At 59.7% G+C, this 14,888-nt stretch overlaps 1 protein-coding gene across 2 annotated transcripts in view; it reads left to right on the top strand.

Moving 5' to 3' along the window:
- The first annotated feature begins 859 nt into the window (after nucleotides 1-859).
- CAMK4 (calcium/calmodulin dependent protein kinase IV) overlaps nucleotides 860-14,888 on the top strand; it is an 89,368-nt gene continuing 75,339 nt past the window's right edge. Inside the window, exon 1 of one of the 2 annotated variants that reach the window (XM_040973390.1) lies at nucleotides 860-1,148. In XM_040973390.1, coding sequence (XP_040829324.1) covers nucleotides 982-1,148 — 167 coding nt within the window. In that variant the 5' untranslated portion in view covers nucleotides 860-981. Of the gene's footprint in view, nucleotides 1,149-2,859; nucleotides 3,116-14,888 lie in introns of those variants that run through there. The other variant, XM_040973380.1, reaches the window with a different exon arrangement.

The following is a 14,888-nucleotide window of genomic DNA, read 5'->3' as shown; positions in this document are numbered from 1 at the left end:
AGGGACAGCTTTCACATTCAACCCATCAGGATCTATGCCCCTGTCAACACTTGGTTGGGATTTTTGGTTGTTGATTTTCTGGTATAGCAAGAGCGGTTTTGTAGAATAAGAAACCAACCAACCAACCAATCAGGAAAATTCCGGAGCGTGTCTATCCTTAGGCTACAGAAATGGAGGTTTGCCGGAAGAGCGGCATGCACGAGGTGCGTGTGAGTGCAGAGTAAGAAAAATCAGCCACACCTGTGAAGAGTGAGGGCCCGCTACGGGGCAGCAGCAACACTGCCTACATGTATGACACATGCATGGGCACTGTTGGCATGAGTGCAACAACCCGGCGGGAAGAAACAGGGCAGAGGGCCGGGGCGCACGGGGCCCCAGGGTCCGGCCGGGCTTCGGCTGCGGAAGGAGTCCAGGTCGGGTCGCAGCCCTCCTCCTCCGCTATCCCCGGGGCCTCCCTGTTGCTGGCCTGGGGATGCGAGGCTGAGCTCAACTCGGCCGCGCTCGCGGCCTTGCAGGACCTTCGGCAGCGCCAAGGGGGCAGTGCAGCCCGCAGCGGCAGCGGCTCCCTCGCCCAGTGAGGACTCCGCCCGCCGAGAGGTGAGTGGGTCGGAAGGGGCCGGGTCTCCGCCTGCCCCGGCCGCCCGCATCCACACGCACGCTGGGCTTCGCGGCGGGACTCGCCGGGCCGGGGCCGGGCGGAAGGCGCCAGTCGGCCCCAGAAACCGGGCTCTCGGGCGCGGGCCTGCTGCGCGCACTCGTGCGCTCGCGGCTGCGGGCGCGCGCGGGACGGGAGCGGCTCCCGCATCCGGAGGTGGAGGGGCGGGGCGGGACCCGCACTCCCGCCCACCGGCCCGCGGCGCCCGGCCGCCCGCACCCTCCGCAGGGGCCGCCCTCCCGGCGCGGGGGGGCGCGCGCGTGGAGGACGCGCCTTCTCGCTCCCGCGTCCGCAGGCGGCGGCGGCTGCCTAGTCCCGCCGCCAAGATGCTCAAAGTCACGGCGCCCTCCTCCTCCTCGTCGGCCGCGTCCTGCTCCTCGGCCACCCCCAGCGTGGCCCTGGCGGCCGGCAGCCTGATCCCGGACTACTGGATCGACGGCTCCAACCGGGACGCCCTGGGCGACTTCTTCGAGGTGGAGTCAGAGCTGGGAAGGTAAGGCTGTGGCCGCGCCGCCGGCACCGGAGCGGGCGCGGGCTGTGCTGGGGGCGGGCTGGCGCGGAGACAGCAGGGCTGCGGGTTCCTCCGTGGCGGTCGCGCCTCTCGCAGGTGCCGCCCCTTGGGTGCCCAAGCTGGGCCGACCCCCCCGTTCCGCGCCACCCGCGCACGTGGGCATCCTCGCTCCCTCCCACGGCCCTCTGCCTTTGTGGAAACCCGGAGACGAAACGTCCTCTGCCTTCTCTTGGCTCTGTGACCCCCGCGGCCCATGCAGAGGGCTGAGGGGTGAGTACAAGGCGGATTCCTGAACTCCTGGGCGGTTGGCTTACACCCGCGTGCGTCCAGGACCCTGGGCGGTGGCTCCCTGGGGCTTGGGTTTGTGCGTGGGCCAAGGTCCTCGTGGTTTGGCCCAGGGGAAGGGGCTCTGTGCCCCCTCCCTAGTTTCAGATCCAGGCCCTTTATCACAGGGACTGATTTCAGCTGTTGCCGCTCGTGCCTGCATTTTCCTCTGCCTCTTTTTTTTGCTGAAAATAGTTGAGCTAATAGCCATGCTTCTGTCTTAAGAATGGCCACGGGCCACCGTGGCACGGGGCCCTGGGGGCTGCTGTCCAGGCGGGACGCTGTTAGCTCCCTGTCCTGTCCTCTGGCCCCATTTGCTGGTTGGGGCACAGATAGCCATGTGCCCGCCTGGCCTGCAGAAGCCGGACGTGCCCAGGTGGCCTGGGTTTCCTTTGCAGGTGTGCCTTTGGGGGAGTCAGGCGTGTGCGAGCCAGGCTGCTGACGGTAGAGATAACGTGCCGGGCGCTTGGCAGGCGGGGGCCAGGCAGCAGAGGAAGTGCGGCTTACCCGTGGGCGCCGACTCGGCCTGCCTGCCTGCCTGTCTGTGGGAATCCATTTCCTTTCATCTGATGATTGTGAGGTGGGCAGGAAGAAAGCTGGAGATTGAAGTGGTTACCCTCCCAAGCGTGGGGGTGTCTGTTGCCGCGCACTGGGGAGAACAGATGTTGCTCTGTCTGTTGCTGGCCCCCACGAGTCACGGACTTTAAAGTCTCTGGGAAGGAAGCCGAGAGGCCTGCGGCTGTGCCTTCGCGTCCAGACAGGTGTCAGCTCCCACAGGATAGTGGGGGGTGGGGACGTGGCCGGGACCCACGAGGGTTGCTGACAGGCAGGCCCAATGACTGGTCACCTGGAGCCTGGAAGCCCAAGACGGCAGAGGCACAGTGAGCCGGCTCCCAGGCCTCGCCTTAGGGCTTGGGCCCAGGCTGCCCACTGTAGCCGACCCTGAGAGCAGTGTGGAGTTAGTTGGTTCCAGAGTTGTGGCTGTGGCGAGCTTCTGTCACTGCTGTCCTGTGTTCTGGAGGACTGGGCCGTGGCTGGCCGTGAACATAGAGCCCCGCCCCCTTGGCCTGCGGAGGCAGGTGTGGGTGGTCCTGACCCAGACGTGGCGTTCCTCGGCCCAGGTGTTGGGCTCGCCGGAGGCCTTGATGGGGAGTCTCAAGCCGTCACACGTGAAGCTGCTGTGGGATTGCGTTGTCAAGGTGATCTACCAGCCAGTTCAGCCCCACCCCAGGCACGTACTGGCCATGGCCGTGCAGGGCCCCCGTCCTGCTGGCCGTGCAGGGCCCCCGTCCTGCTAGCCGTGGCCGTGCAGGGCCCCCGTCCTGCTGGCCGTGGCCGTACAGGGCCCCCGTCCTGCTAGCCGTGGCCGTGCAGGGCCCCCGTCCTGCTGGCCGTGGCCGTGCAGGACTCCCTGTCCTGGAGAGAGTTTGGTCTCCTGCCCGGTGATTGGAGAAGCTGGCATTAGAGTGGCTGTTCCTGGGGAGCAGGAAGCTGGCCTCCACCAGGGCTCTTCAGCAGTTGGGCACGGGCCTGGCTGGCTCCCATGCCCAGGCATGTCCCACCTCATGTCTGGAAAGCACGTGGGTAACGAAGCCGGGGACCCCAGACATGCCCAGAGAAGCCAGGTGAGTCGTGGGGAAGAGGCTCTGTTCAGCAACCTGGGTGCGATTCCGTGGAATGTACTTCCTTCAGGCCCAGCCCTAGCCTGGCCCACAAGTCAGTAAGAAAACCTCGGCTGCAGCTCAGCCAGGGCATAAGTATGTAGACCGCCTACCTAGGCACCAGGCCAGTGTGGCCAGTGAGAGGGGTGGGCACGTGTGTGTGTGCAGCAGGAACAGCTTTCATAAGACAGCGTGTCTTCTTACTGCTAGCCATGCTCTCTGATCTGATCTGTGCTGTGTGATTTTATTCCATCTCCTGAATAACTATAGGCTGAACCGTGTGATGTCACATCATCCTGTTAATGGACTGTGACTCAGAAAGTCTGTTTTTGGGGCATAAATCTGTGTGTGCCAGATTAAACCGTGAGGCAGAGTTCTTTAAAAAAAAAATATATAGTACCCCACAGCTGTGGGTGTTTGGCACAGCGGGTGAGGTGCTACTTGGGGCACCTGTGTGTCGGAGTGCCTGGCCCGAGGCTTGCCTGCCCTTCTTGTTTAGCTCCCTGCTGATGTACAGTTGGAGTGCACTCACGGTGGCTCCAGGGCCACCCACGGGAAGGCCCCACCTTGAGTTCCATGCTCTGCCCGTGGCTTTGGCCTGGCCCAGCCCTGGCTGTTTAGAGCATTTCGGGAGTGAGTCAGTAGGTGGCACATCTTCCTCTCTCTTTTGGAAAGTTCTTGGTGTTTCTCCAACATTTCCTGGGCAGACAGTCATGATGGGCTGGCTGGGGGTAGGGGTGATGTGTAGGGGGCACTTGAAGGCTCAGCTGCCAGTGTCCTCTGGCCCAGGTTATGGTGAGGGTGTCACGCAAGGAAGCTTGGCTCATGTGTGTCTTCTAGGAAGAGCGGCTTTGTTCACGTGGTGCTCGTGGCTCTAGCTGCTGCACCCTAACACTGTAAACCACTTGCAGGTGCTGCTGCTCGCTGCATGGGCCAAGGGCAGAGTCTGTTACATCCGCAGCTGGTGTTGAAGAGGAGGTGTCAGCATGCTGGGCCCCTTCCTCGTCGGGAGGGTGTGGCCCCGGTGGAGGTGGAGACCCTCGGGGGAGATGCTGGCTGTGACCTGCTCACCCTTTTCCTAAGCTGACGTGGCTGCAGCCGCTGCCTCCCCACCACCCCGCACTGCTTTCCCTTCTGTGCTGTGGCCTTTGGCTGCTCCAGGTGGGGACTCGGGGGCATGCCTCCCTGTTGGGTGGGAGGGAGGGGTGTTTGGTGCCCTCATCCCTGCCAGGTGGGCACTGTGTGTCAATGAGGCGTGCTGTTGCGTGGAGTTGAAGGCCTTGGCGTGCCTCCATGCGACACCAGGAGTATGTTTTCTGAATTGAAGTGCTGTCACAGGTTTTTAAATAATTGCAGATTTTGCAAGGAGAAAGGATCCAGACGCTATCTGCTTCTAAGTTGTTATAGAGACCTTGAGAGCGAGCGAAGAAACCAGGAAGAATGGCCTCAGACTTGCACGGCAGCCTCCACAGCCAGACACACAGGTGTGGGGTGTGTTAGTGGTAGGCTGAGTTGGCCAGTGAACTGTGTCAGCCACTAGTAGTCTTTGTGCTGACCATGTTTTTCTTCCTGCGTGGTGGAACAGTAGCCCTTGTAGAGTTTGTTTTGGGAGAAGTGACAGTATCTAACGAGGTGAATATCAGTTGTTGAAAACCTCCGGCTCAGGTTCACTGCAGAGTCCTGGTGCTTGAGTCTGGGAAGCCTGAGGCCTGGGCCGAGGCTCTTAGGTGGTTCCGTGGCGTGAGCTGGATGGCTACCGGCTTCCTTACGCACCTGTTGTGCAGGATGGTCTGGGGGTCTGCTGGCCCCTCTCATGGGGTAGGGAAGCTGAGGGGCCACGACCCCAGTTCTGATCCTGAAAGAGGTCCTGGTGGGGAGCAGTGGAGGGCAGTGAGACCTGGGGTGCTCCCCCCCACCCCAAGCTCTGGACACGCACGTGGCCTCACCTTCCCTCGAGGCAAGGTGTCTGCCAGACCTGGTACTGGTGCCGTGGGGTTCTCGCGCAGCACTGGATCCGGTCCTCGGGTGCCGGCAGCAGCCCCACCCTGTTTTGTCCCGTGTGCCAGCCCTCAGCCTGGTGAGAGCGCCTGATGCTACTCCTTGCAGCGGCTTCCTTGTCTCCACAGTCCTCAGCGATGGCTTTGTCCGTCTGCCTGATGGGTTGTGCGTAGTCTCTTGTGTCCTGCTTGTCGGTGCTGCTGTCTGCTTAGTTTCATTTAGAGCATCTTAGTATTAATAACCCAGAGCCGCTCACAAAGAGTCACTTACCTGCGTGACATTGGAAACCATGCGTAGAAGCCAAGGGTCTATTTGGCGATGAAGGGGTAGCCTCAATGCTTGCATCCCAGCTGGGGAAGGTCTGCCCACAGGCCGTGAGCCCAAGGATTGTTGGTTAGGACCAGGGCTTCTTGATGAGGTTGGAGTGGCTGGCAAGTCATTGAACGGAGGACGAGGTTCTCATCCTGGTTGCAGCTGGGTCCAACCTGTGCCCCTCAGCTTTTCTGCCTGACCTTCAGACACTGTGCTGGACGGCGCATGTTGGTGTGTGTGGGAAGAAAGGGTGCCAGGCAGTGAATGAATCTGGCCTCTGTAGGAGCAATCTAACCAACAGTAAGTCTAGTTCCGTATGGTCCCTAAAATACACTGTTTGCACTGCCTGGTGGCTGTGCTCACAGCCAGTAGTGGGTGTCATCGTGGCTGCCGGGTGGGCCCTGGAATCCAGCAGTATTTCAGCGTGCCAGGGCCACACCCAGCAGGGCACAAGTGATGAAAGGCTAGAGGGGGCGGAAAAGCACAGCTGTTGTACAGAGCTTGAGCCTGGTGGTGGCGAAGGAAGTGGGCAGGGCAGGGGCAGTCCGGCTCTTGAGGCCTGGCCATGGTGGTCATGGCAGAGGAGGTGGGCAGGGCAGGGGCAGTCCGGCTCTCGAGGCTTGGTCACAGTGGTCATGGCAGAAAGCAAAGCCGCCGAGAAGGTGATGGGAACAAGGGGAGACCCTGAAGACCCCAGACTTAGTACTAAGCAGGTGAGTAAGACAGAAACCACCGACCCGGAGCCTGGGACTGGGGCTGGCCGGGAAGGGGCAGCTGCCGGAGCCTGGGACTGGGGCTGGCCGGGAAGGGGCAGCTGCGGGGTGAGGCCGTTACTGGACTGGAGGAGACCATACGCAAGCGGGGGCAGGCTGTGTTTGTGGCTGTAAGCCAGGCTGGCTCAGTGCTGCTGTGGCTGCTAGAAGGCGTGCAGGGCCCACAGGGCGGGTGCTGCCACTCTTCCCACGGAGCCTCCCCTCAACCGTGACACTGCACTCAGCATTCATTCTCAGGCTGCCCTGGGTTTAAAACGTGGAGTTTGCTTTTAGGTCACAGATTGCACAGTGCTGGTCAACCACTGGACGTAGACAAGGACCAGCCAAATCCAGGCTCTGTTCTGTGCTGATGGGAGGATCTGGGTTAAGATGACCCAACTTCATGTGCCCCGGGAGTCACTCTGAGCCCTGCTCCTGCTGCCCCAGACATAAGGGCCAGGCAGCATGGACACACACAGTCCCAGGCTCCCCTGTGTGATCCAGGCCCCACCCGCATGAACCAGACATGATCAGTGTGACACAGGTCCCACCTATGTGATGCGGGCGCCTATCTTTGTGACCTGGGCCCACCCATGTGACCCAGGTCCTATCCACATGAACCAGACCTGATTTGTGTGACCCAGGCCCACCTGTGTGATGTGGGTGCCCACCCATGTGACCCAGACTCCCACCTGTGTGACCCAGGCCCACCTGTGTGATGTGGGTGCCCACCCATGTGACCAGGCCCACCTGTGTGTATCTGTATGGCCTGTCATCTGGCTCCCTGCTTCCTGTTTCCTGTGTGTCAGTGGAGTGGTCAGTGTCTGCCTCCTATTGGGTTTCTGAAAATGAAAGCGCTTTACCTGATGTGTGCTGAGCTGAGGCGGCCAGCCCATGACACGTGTGTAGATGCAAAGACTGGTTGGCGGGTCTTTTCTGTGCAGGGCCGCTGGGCGGGTCTCCGGGCAGTGGTGCTCGAGGCACTCGCAAGCCTGAAGGACTTTGTTGCTGCTGCCGGTACCCCTTCTCTCACTTTGAAAACAGCCGACTTGCTCCTCTCTGGTTTTGAATAGGCTTTGGTTGTGTCTGACTCAAGTGGTTGCCTGCACCAAGGGCTTCTATGCCCGAGGACGTGCCTACTGGGCCTGGGAATAAGTGCTGGAGGATGCATTTACTTCTTGTGGTGACATTTTACTTTTCATTTTGGGCACACTCCATGTGGGCACAGTGACATGGGTGCAGCATGGGTGGTCATCCTGCAGGAAGCTGAGGCAGCCTCTTGGGTGTAAGGTGCCCTCTCCTTGGAGACACGACCTTGCAGCGGCACAGTTGACCCATAAGCAGATGGGAAGGAAGCCCTGCTGTGGGTGTGCCGCTGCAGGAGCGGAAGTGGGCACCTGTGCGGCCTCTTGGGCAGGCACATGCTGCTACTGTGACTGAAGCTAACAAGAAAGCAGCTGAGCCGAGGGTACGGTGCACAGAGAGGGCAGTCATGCACCTGAGCCGAGGGTGGACGACAGAGAGGACTGTCGTGGCATTGCCGAGGGTGCAGTGGTGTTGGACGACAGAGAGGCGGTCGGTGGCATTGCCGAGGGTGCTGTGGACGACAGAGAGGCGGTCAGTGGCATTGCCAAGAACAAGGGGAGGAGACTGCTGCTTGCTTGTAGGAGGCTTTGTTACTTCCTGGCGGGTGCAGCTGGGGGCCTCAGCGGGTGCCAGCCCCTGCAGCTGGGGGCCTTGGCAGCACTGTGGGTGGAGCCCAAAGGGGTGTGGTTTGTGGGCAGGGTAGAGTGAGGCCCAGCCCTGCTGATAGACCGTTTGCCTATGAAGTCCCAGTGCACGGTGGTGGGACTGAAAAATGCGCCAAGTGCAGTTACCTGTTGGGGTACAGGAGGAGTGGGCATTTGGCCTGGGTGCTCAGTCTCTCCCGTCTGACCTGTTTGCCTGGGTTGGCTCCTGCCATAGCTGGCTGCTGGTGCAGAGCCTGGGAGGCAGCCGGGATGGCTGGGTGCGGCCCCCGTGCAGCTCTGTCTGTTGAGGGTGTCTGAGGAGTGACCAGCAGGCGAGAGTTCTTCTCTCAAATAAGTGAACTTCCATCTAGAACATCGCTTGATGGCGGGGGTGGGGCTCAGGTGTGTGATCACCCTCTGGATGGCATGGCTTGTGCCAGGTTCCTGCAGGACTCCCCTCTGATCTGTAGTAGTGTTCCGTGTGGGACCTTGGCTTGCTCAGGTACATGCCGTGACTTGGGACATGACTGATGTGACAAAAGAAAATGCAAGGGAAGGGTCAGGGTGTCTACAAGGAGGCACACTCGTGTGAGGGAAGGGTCAGGGCGTCTCCAAGGAGGCACACTCGTGTGAGGGAAGGGTCGGGGCGTCTCCAAGGAGGCACACTCATGTGAGGGAAGGGTCAGGGCGTCTCCAAGGAGGCACACTCGTGTGAGGGAAGGGTCAGGGCGTCTACAAGGAGGCACACTCGTGTGAGGGAAGGGTCGGGGCGTCTCCAAGGAGGCACACTCGTGTGAGGGAAGGGTCAGGGCGTCTCCAAGGAGGCACACTCGTGTGAGGGAAGGGTTGGGGCGTCTCCAAGGAGGCACACTCGTGTGAGGGAAGGGTCAGGGCGTCTCCAAGGAGGCACACTCGTGTGAGGGAAGGGTCAGGGCGTCTCCAAGGAGGCACACTCGTGTGAGGGAAGGGTCAGGGCGTCTCCAAGGAGGCACACTCGTGTGAGGGAAGGGTTGGGGCGTCTCCAAGGAGGCACACTCGTGTGAGGGAAGGGTCGGGGCGTCTCCAAGGAGGCACACTGGTGTGAGGGAAGGGTTGGGCGTCTCCAAGGAGGCACACTCGTGTGAGGGAAGGGTTGGGGTGTCTCCAAGGAGGCACACTCGTGTGAGGGAAGGGTTGGGGCGTCTCCAAGGAGGCACACTCGTGTGAGGGAAGGGCCAGGGCGTCTCCAAAGAGGTACACACATGTGTGGTGCAATACATGGATCCCATCCATGCATGTCAGCCCAGCAGAGCCCTCAGAGGAGGCCTGGGCGTGCCCTTTGCGGCTCAGACTTTGACAGTAGCTGGCCCTGCCTGCCTTGCTGGACCAGGGAAGTGCATTGGCTGCGTCTGTGTCTGCTTCCCCGACAGCATGCTCCACGTTCCCTGCACTCAGCCTCTACAGAAATAACAGGCTCCTTCAGATGCATCTTGCAAAAATGAATTGTTTTTAGAGGTTTCTTTTTAGTTCAAAGACAGATGTAAGGAGAAACAGATTGTCCATGTGCTGGTTCACTCCCCAAATGGCCACAGTGGCTGGAGCTGAGCTCATCCAAATCTAGGAGACAGGAGCTTCTCCCAGTCTCCCAAGGAGGTTCAGGGACCCAGGGGCTTGAGCCATTCTCCACTGCTTTCCCAGTCCATCCACAGGGAGCAGGATTAGAAGTGGAGCAGTTGAGACTAGAACTGGTACCTGTACGGGATGCTGACTGAAGGTGGAGGATTAGCCTGTTGAGCCACTGCCCTGGCCCAGCTCAATGAAATTTAAAAACAGGTTTATTTCCATTAAAATTAATTTCATTAAAATTAAAACTTTTGCATACTCTCTGCACAATACACAGTTTTTATAAACTTTTTTGAGGCCATTGGTGTGTATTTCTTGTCCAAAAATGTTTCTAAATTTACCTTTTAGTTTCATGTGGCATTAATTTTTAGGAATATCTTTGTATAGTGTTACCTATGCATTCAAGCGACTGTTACACAGTTTTTCAAGTGTCTAAGGTGGGTTGTCCTGCCACCACTGAGAAAATAAGGTGGGGTTGTGAATGTGACCCAGTTCAGATCTGCCACTTAATGGATCAGCCAGCCTGCGTGTTAGTCCTAATAGGCCCCCGAAGGGTTTCTGTGCGAGTGGAAACCTTGGCAGGGGCTCCCTGGTGGCCCTGGGTGCTTCCTCTGCTTCCTGCGAAGTTGCGCACACATCTGCAAGTTCTGCTGGGCACCCTTGGGCTCTGGGGCAGTCGTGGCCATGGCAACCTGAAGCCACCATCAGCAGAATGTGGCAGACGTGGGCTCGATGTGTGTGTACCTGCTGCACAGCCATTCGTGCAGGGCTTTGCTTGTCAAGGTCCCAAGGCAAGGGACTCCTGGGTGCAGCTGAGGGCCTCCCCCCCCCCCCCCCCCCCCGCCCGGAGCTGGGGGTGGCAGGTTGCAGCCCCGGCCAGATGGGGGCAGCAAAGAGTTGAGCCTTGCTGAAGCAGCAGGTGGCAGGGACAGGGATAAAACCCTGGGCTGGTGTGTTGCTTTTGGGGGCTGGAACCTTCTAGAAGGAAAAGAGAGAGATCAAGGCCTTGGGCCTTGGGGTGGTGTTCGTGTCCCCTTTGAAGAGGAGGCCCAGGAAGTTCCTCACCACATCCTGTTTGCAGCTGGCAGGAAACTGTCGTCCACCAAGCCTGCAACACGTGCAGCACTCCCTGGTTTGTGGGGTAGTTGGGCACCCCTGCCCGAGGCCCACATCTGTCTCCCTAGGGATGCAGGCCAAGGCCCCTGTGGTGATGAGGAAGGAGTGGCCCCTGCTCTGCTTTATCCAGGGTGTTGGAGTTGACAGAGTTGCTCTGTAAAAACAAATGGGCGCAGAAGTCTGCTCCTGGCACGGTGCCGTGCTGGCCGGGGACTAGACAGTTCTTCCTTGGGCAGAGTGTGCCCCCTCTTCCTCACATGGCCACCTTGGTGCCAGCGCCCAGGCTCCTGCTGTTGACACACCTGTTGGCTTCCCAGGCGCTTGCCAGCTCGCCACACGCCACTTCCTCAGCAGCTGGCGTGGGATATCTTGGCTGCCAGCTTGGCTGCACGTGCTGAGCTCAACTGTTAAGAAATAAACCTTGGCCTGCTTCCTGTGCCGTGTGGATCTGTCACACTGTGGCTTTGGGGACTGTTCCTGGGCTCTGGGCTTGGGTCACTTGCTCAGCCCAGGTTGTCTGTGGCCTCTGGACACCCATGGGGATTGTGGTGCTGCGGAGCCAGTTTCCAGCACCCGTCTTGGTCACAAGCATGCTCGACCCGTTTGGTGTTCATGTAGCTTGCGCTGCCCGTACAGCTGTGGCTACTGTCAGTTTGGCCTCTTCTGTGGTGGTTAGGTTCCCTGGAGTCTGGTTCATCTTTGAAAAGCAAAGTTACAGAGAGGAGAGGACGGGGTCGGGTGAGTGGGGATCCTCACCAGGGGTGGCAAGTGAGGGTTCTTAGAAGACCCCAGGGCCGCAAGGAGGCCAATCACCACTTAGTTTTAAAGATTTATTTACATATTTGAAAATCAAGTCAGAGGAAGAGAACGTCTGTCCCGACTTACTTACTCCTTGGATGACAGAGCAGCCAGGGCTGGGCCGGGGGCTCCCGCACAGGTGGCAGAGGAGCTGAATAGGCAGTGGGTCCCACTTGGGGCCTCTCCTACAGGTGCCATCTGCATGGCTGGTCTGCTGCCTGGGTCCATGCCCAGCTGCTCATCGTGTTGTGGCTTCAGGGCCTTTGCGTGGACAGCGCCTCCTGTGTCCGTCAAGTGGGCAGGGGAAAGGCTGCAGCTCGGCGAGGTTGGATGCTGCCGGTCATGGGAGACACCGGAGCCGGGCCCTGGTTCCCTGGGAGGTGACTCCGCCCCCCACTCCTGCCTTCTGTGGGCAGCCACGGGAGACCTGGGGGTTCCCCTCCCTTAGCTTCCCGAGTCAGGTCCACCCAGGGATGACTTCTCTGTAGGAAACCTGGGCAGGGTCTGACTCTATAGAGTCCACAGGACCTTCCGCCTCCTGTGCTCTGCTCACATTTGCTTATTTTAGATGTGGTCTGAAACATGGAAACCTAACAGACATTGAGCTTTGGATGATGCCCTGTATTTGGCTTCTTTTCCACTTGGCACCACGTTTACTTTGGAAGTAACCGTGGTCCCCATGTGCGTGCAGGTCACAGTGAAGCCTGGTGGCTGGCGTGCCCTGCCTCTGCTCTCTGTTCCTGTCCGGCGTGCTGGGGGTCTGAGAAGCTCATTCTTACAAGTGTCCCAGTCATGTTATTCAAGTGCAAGCCAAGTCCCTCACTCGTGTCCCACTGCGTCCACAGTCTGTGCTTGTAGGAAGCATGGGTGTGAACACCTTCTCCCAGCAGTAAGATGAGGCCGCGGGCCCGTGTAGGATTGCAGGATACTGCTGTGTCTGTCCCGGGAGAGAGCCCCCGCTTGTCCATCCTCAGAGGCCTCATGCACGTGTGTGGTGGCCGGGTGCTTGCTACATGCTTGTTTAGCAAAACTCTAGCCGGGCCCTGTGGCCTCACTCCCGGCTAGACGCCTCCCGTGTTCCCTCCCAGCTGCAGTGCTCCTGCGAAGGGCCGTTCATGAGCACATCTGGCGCAGGGGTGTGCCCTGGCCCAGGGTGGGATGTAGGTAGGTTAGGGAGGGCTCAGGACAGGGTGTGTCGGGGTGTCAGCGCAGGGGTGTGCCCTGGCCCAGGGTGGGATGTAGGTAGGAGAGGGAGGGCTCAGGACAGGGTGCGTCGGGGTGTCAGCGCAGGGGTGTGCCCTGGCCCAGGGTAGGATGTGGGTGGGGACTGGGGGCTCAGGACAGGGTGTGTTGGGGTGTCAGCGCAGGGGTGTGCCCTGGCCCAGGGTAGGATGTGGGTGGGGACTGGGGGCTCAGGACAGGGTGTGTCGGGGTGTCAGCGCAGGGGTGTGCCCTGGCCCAGGGTGGGATGTAGGTAGGAGAGGGAGGGCTCAGGACAGGGTGCCCTGACCCAGGGTGGGATTCTGCCTGGCTGTGACTGCTCCCACGTGTCTGATCCCAGCTGATGAGATCTTAGTGTCATCTCACTTCTTACATTTCAAGGGTGATTCTGATTGATGTGCGATAGCCATGCATGTTTATGAGGTGCAGTGTGAAGCCTTAGTGTGTGTGGAGGGGAAGTGGCCTGTGGCCATCTGAGCTGTTGGGAACGCGCGTTCACTGTGGCTCAGATCCTGCTGTGCTGTGGCCTTCTAGCACATCCTGCAGCAGTCCACCATCCCCTGGCCGCACCCCCGCCCCCGGCTCTGCACTGCCATTCCGCTCCTGCTGCCACGAGGCTGGCATTCCACCTCACCTGTGAGGGAGGACGGGTGGTGTTTCTCCTGGCTCACAGTGGAGTGTTTCCTCTTGTGTCCCGAGTGACTGCGAGTGGCGGAGTGCCGTTCTCTGATGGATTGCTTCCCCAGCGTGTGCACACTGCGATTGTTCCATTTGCCCATCCCCGGCTGAGCACCTCGTTGGGTTCTGCGTCTTGGCTGCTGTCGGCTGCGCTGTGACGAGCTCACGGGTGCCTGTGTGCCTTCTGCAGCCTCCTTGGGGTGCATTGGGGTGCTGAGTTTCGCCACAGTTCTGTTTGTAGGTTTTTGAGTAAGTTCTGTGAGCACTTCCTGGGTGCTAGATTGGCTCCCATTTCACATGTGGTGCGTTTCACTCTGCTAAGGCCACTCACAGCCTTTTCAAACTTCTTACTGCTCACTGTGACTTCATCCTCATGGGAAAGGGGATTGGATAGAGACATTCTGCATGCTGGAAGCATGGAGTGTGGCCATATCTGTCAGGTGGAGACACACTGCATGCTGGGAGGTGTGGAAGGAGGGTGTGGTTGTCAGGTGGAGAGACACTGCATACTGGGAAGTGTGGAAGGAGGGTGTGGCTGTCAGGTGGAGACACTGCATGCTGGGAAGTGTGGAAGGAGGGTGTGGTTGTCAGGTGGAGACATACTGCATGCTGGGAAGTGTGGAAGGAAGGTGTGGTTGTCAGGTGGAGACACTGCATGCTGGGAAGTGTGGAAGGAGGGTGTGGCTGTCAGGTGGAGACACTGCATGCTGGGAGGTGTGGAAGGAAGGTGTGGCTGTCAGGTGGAGACACTGCATGCTGGGAGGTGTGGAAGGAAGGTGTGGTTGTCAGGTGGAGACACACTGCATGCTGGGAGGTGTGGAAGGAGGGTGTGGCTGTCAGGTGGAGACACTGCATGCTGGGAGGTGTGGAAGGAAGGTGTGGCTGTCAGGTGGAGACAGTGCATGCTGGGAGGTGTGGAAGGAAGGTGTGGTTGTCAGGTGGAGACACACTGCATGCTGGGAGGTGTGGAAGGAAGGTGTGGCTGTCAGGTGGAGACACTGCAGGCTGGGAGGTGTGGAAGGAGGGTGTGGCTGTCAGGTGGAGACACTGCATGCTGGGAGGTGTGGAAGGAGGGTGTGGTTGTCAGGTGGAGACATACTGCATGCTGGGAAGTGTGGAAGGAGGGTGTGGCTGTCAGGTGGAGACACGCTGCATGCTGGGAAGTGCACTTGGGATATTGGGAGAGGACCTGTCTTGAGTGGTTCTGGCCTTTTTCCTGAAGGTCAGGGCTGGCAGAGTCTCACCGATGGGACAGAGCAGGTGACCTGGGGTGGGGTGAAGGCCGGCTGGAGACAGAGAGGCCAGTCTGTGAGCAGCGTTTCCTCATGGGACCCTCTCCCCACAGGGCTTTGAAGGGCAGGGTGCAAGTTTCCCTGCAGAAATCGGTTCTGCATGTGTGCACACAGACATGCGTACAGGCAGCTCTTTCCCTTGCAGTCCCGCCTGCCCCGCTTCCCGGGGCTTCTGCTCAGTGCCTGCAGGCTGTCCCTCTCTGTTCCCGGATATGGGGCTTCTGAGAGCCCTTCTCAA

The sequence above is a fragment of the Ochotona curzoniae genome, unplaced genomic scaffold, assembly GCF_017591425.1.
Source record: "Ochotona curzoniae isolate NIBS_2020 unplaced genomic scaffold, NIBS_Ocur_1.0 contig_1, whole genome shotgun sequence".
NCBI lineage: Eukaryota > Metazoa > Chordata > Mammalia > Lagomorpha > Ochotonidae > Ochotona > Ochotona curzoniae.
The sequence above is the reverse complement of the archived record's forward strand: the minus strand, read 5'-3'. Positions and strand labels throughout refer to the sequence as shown.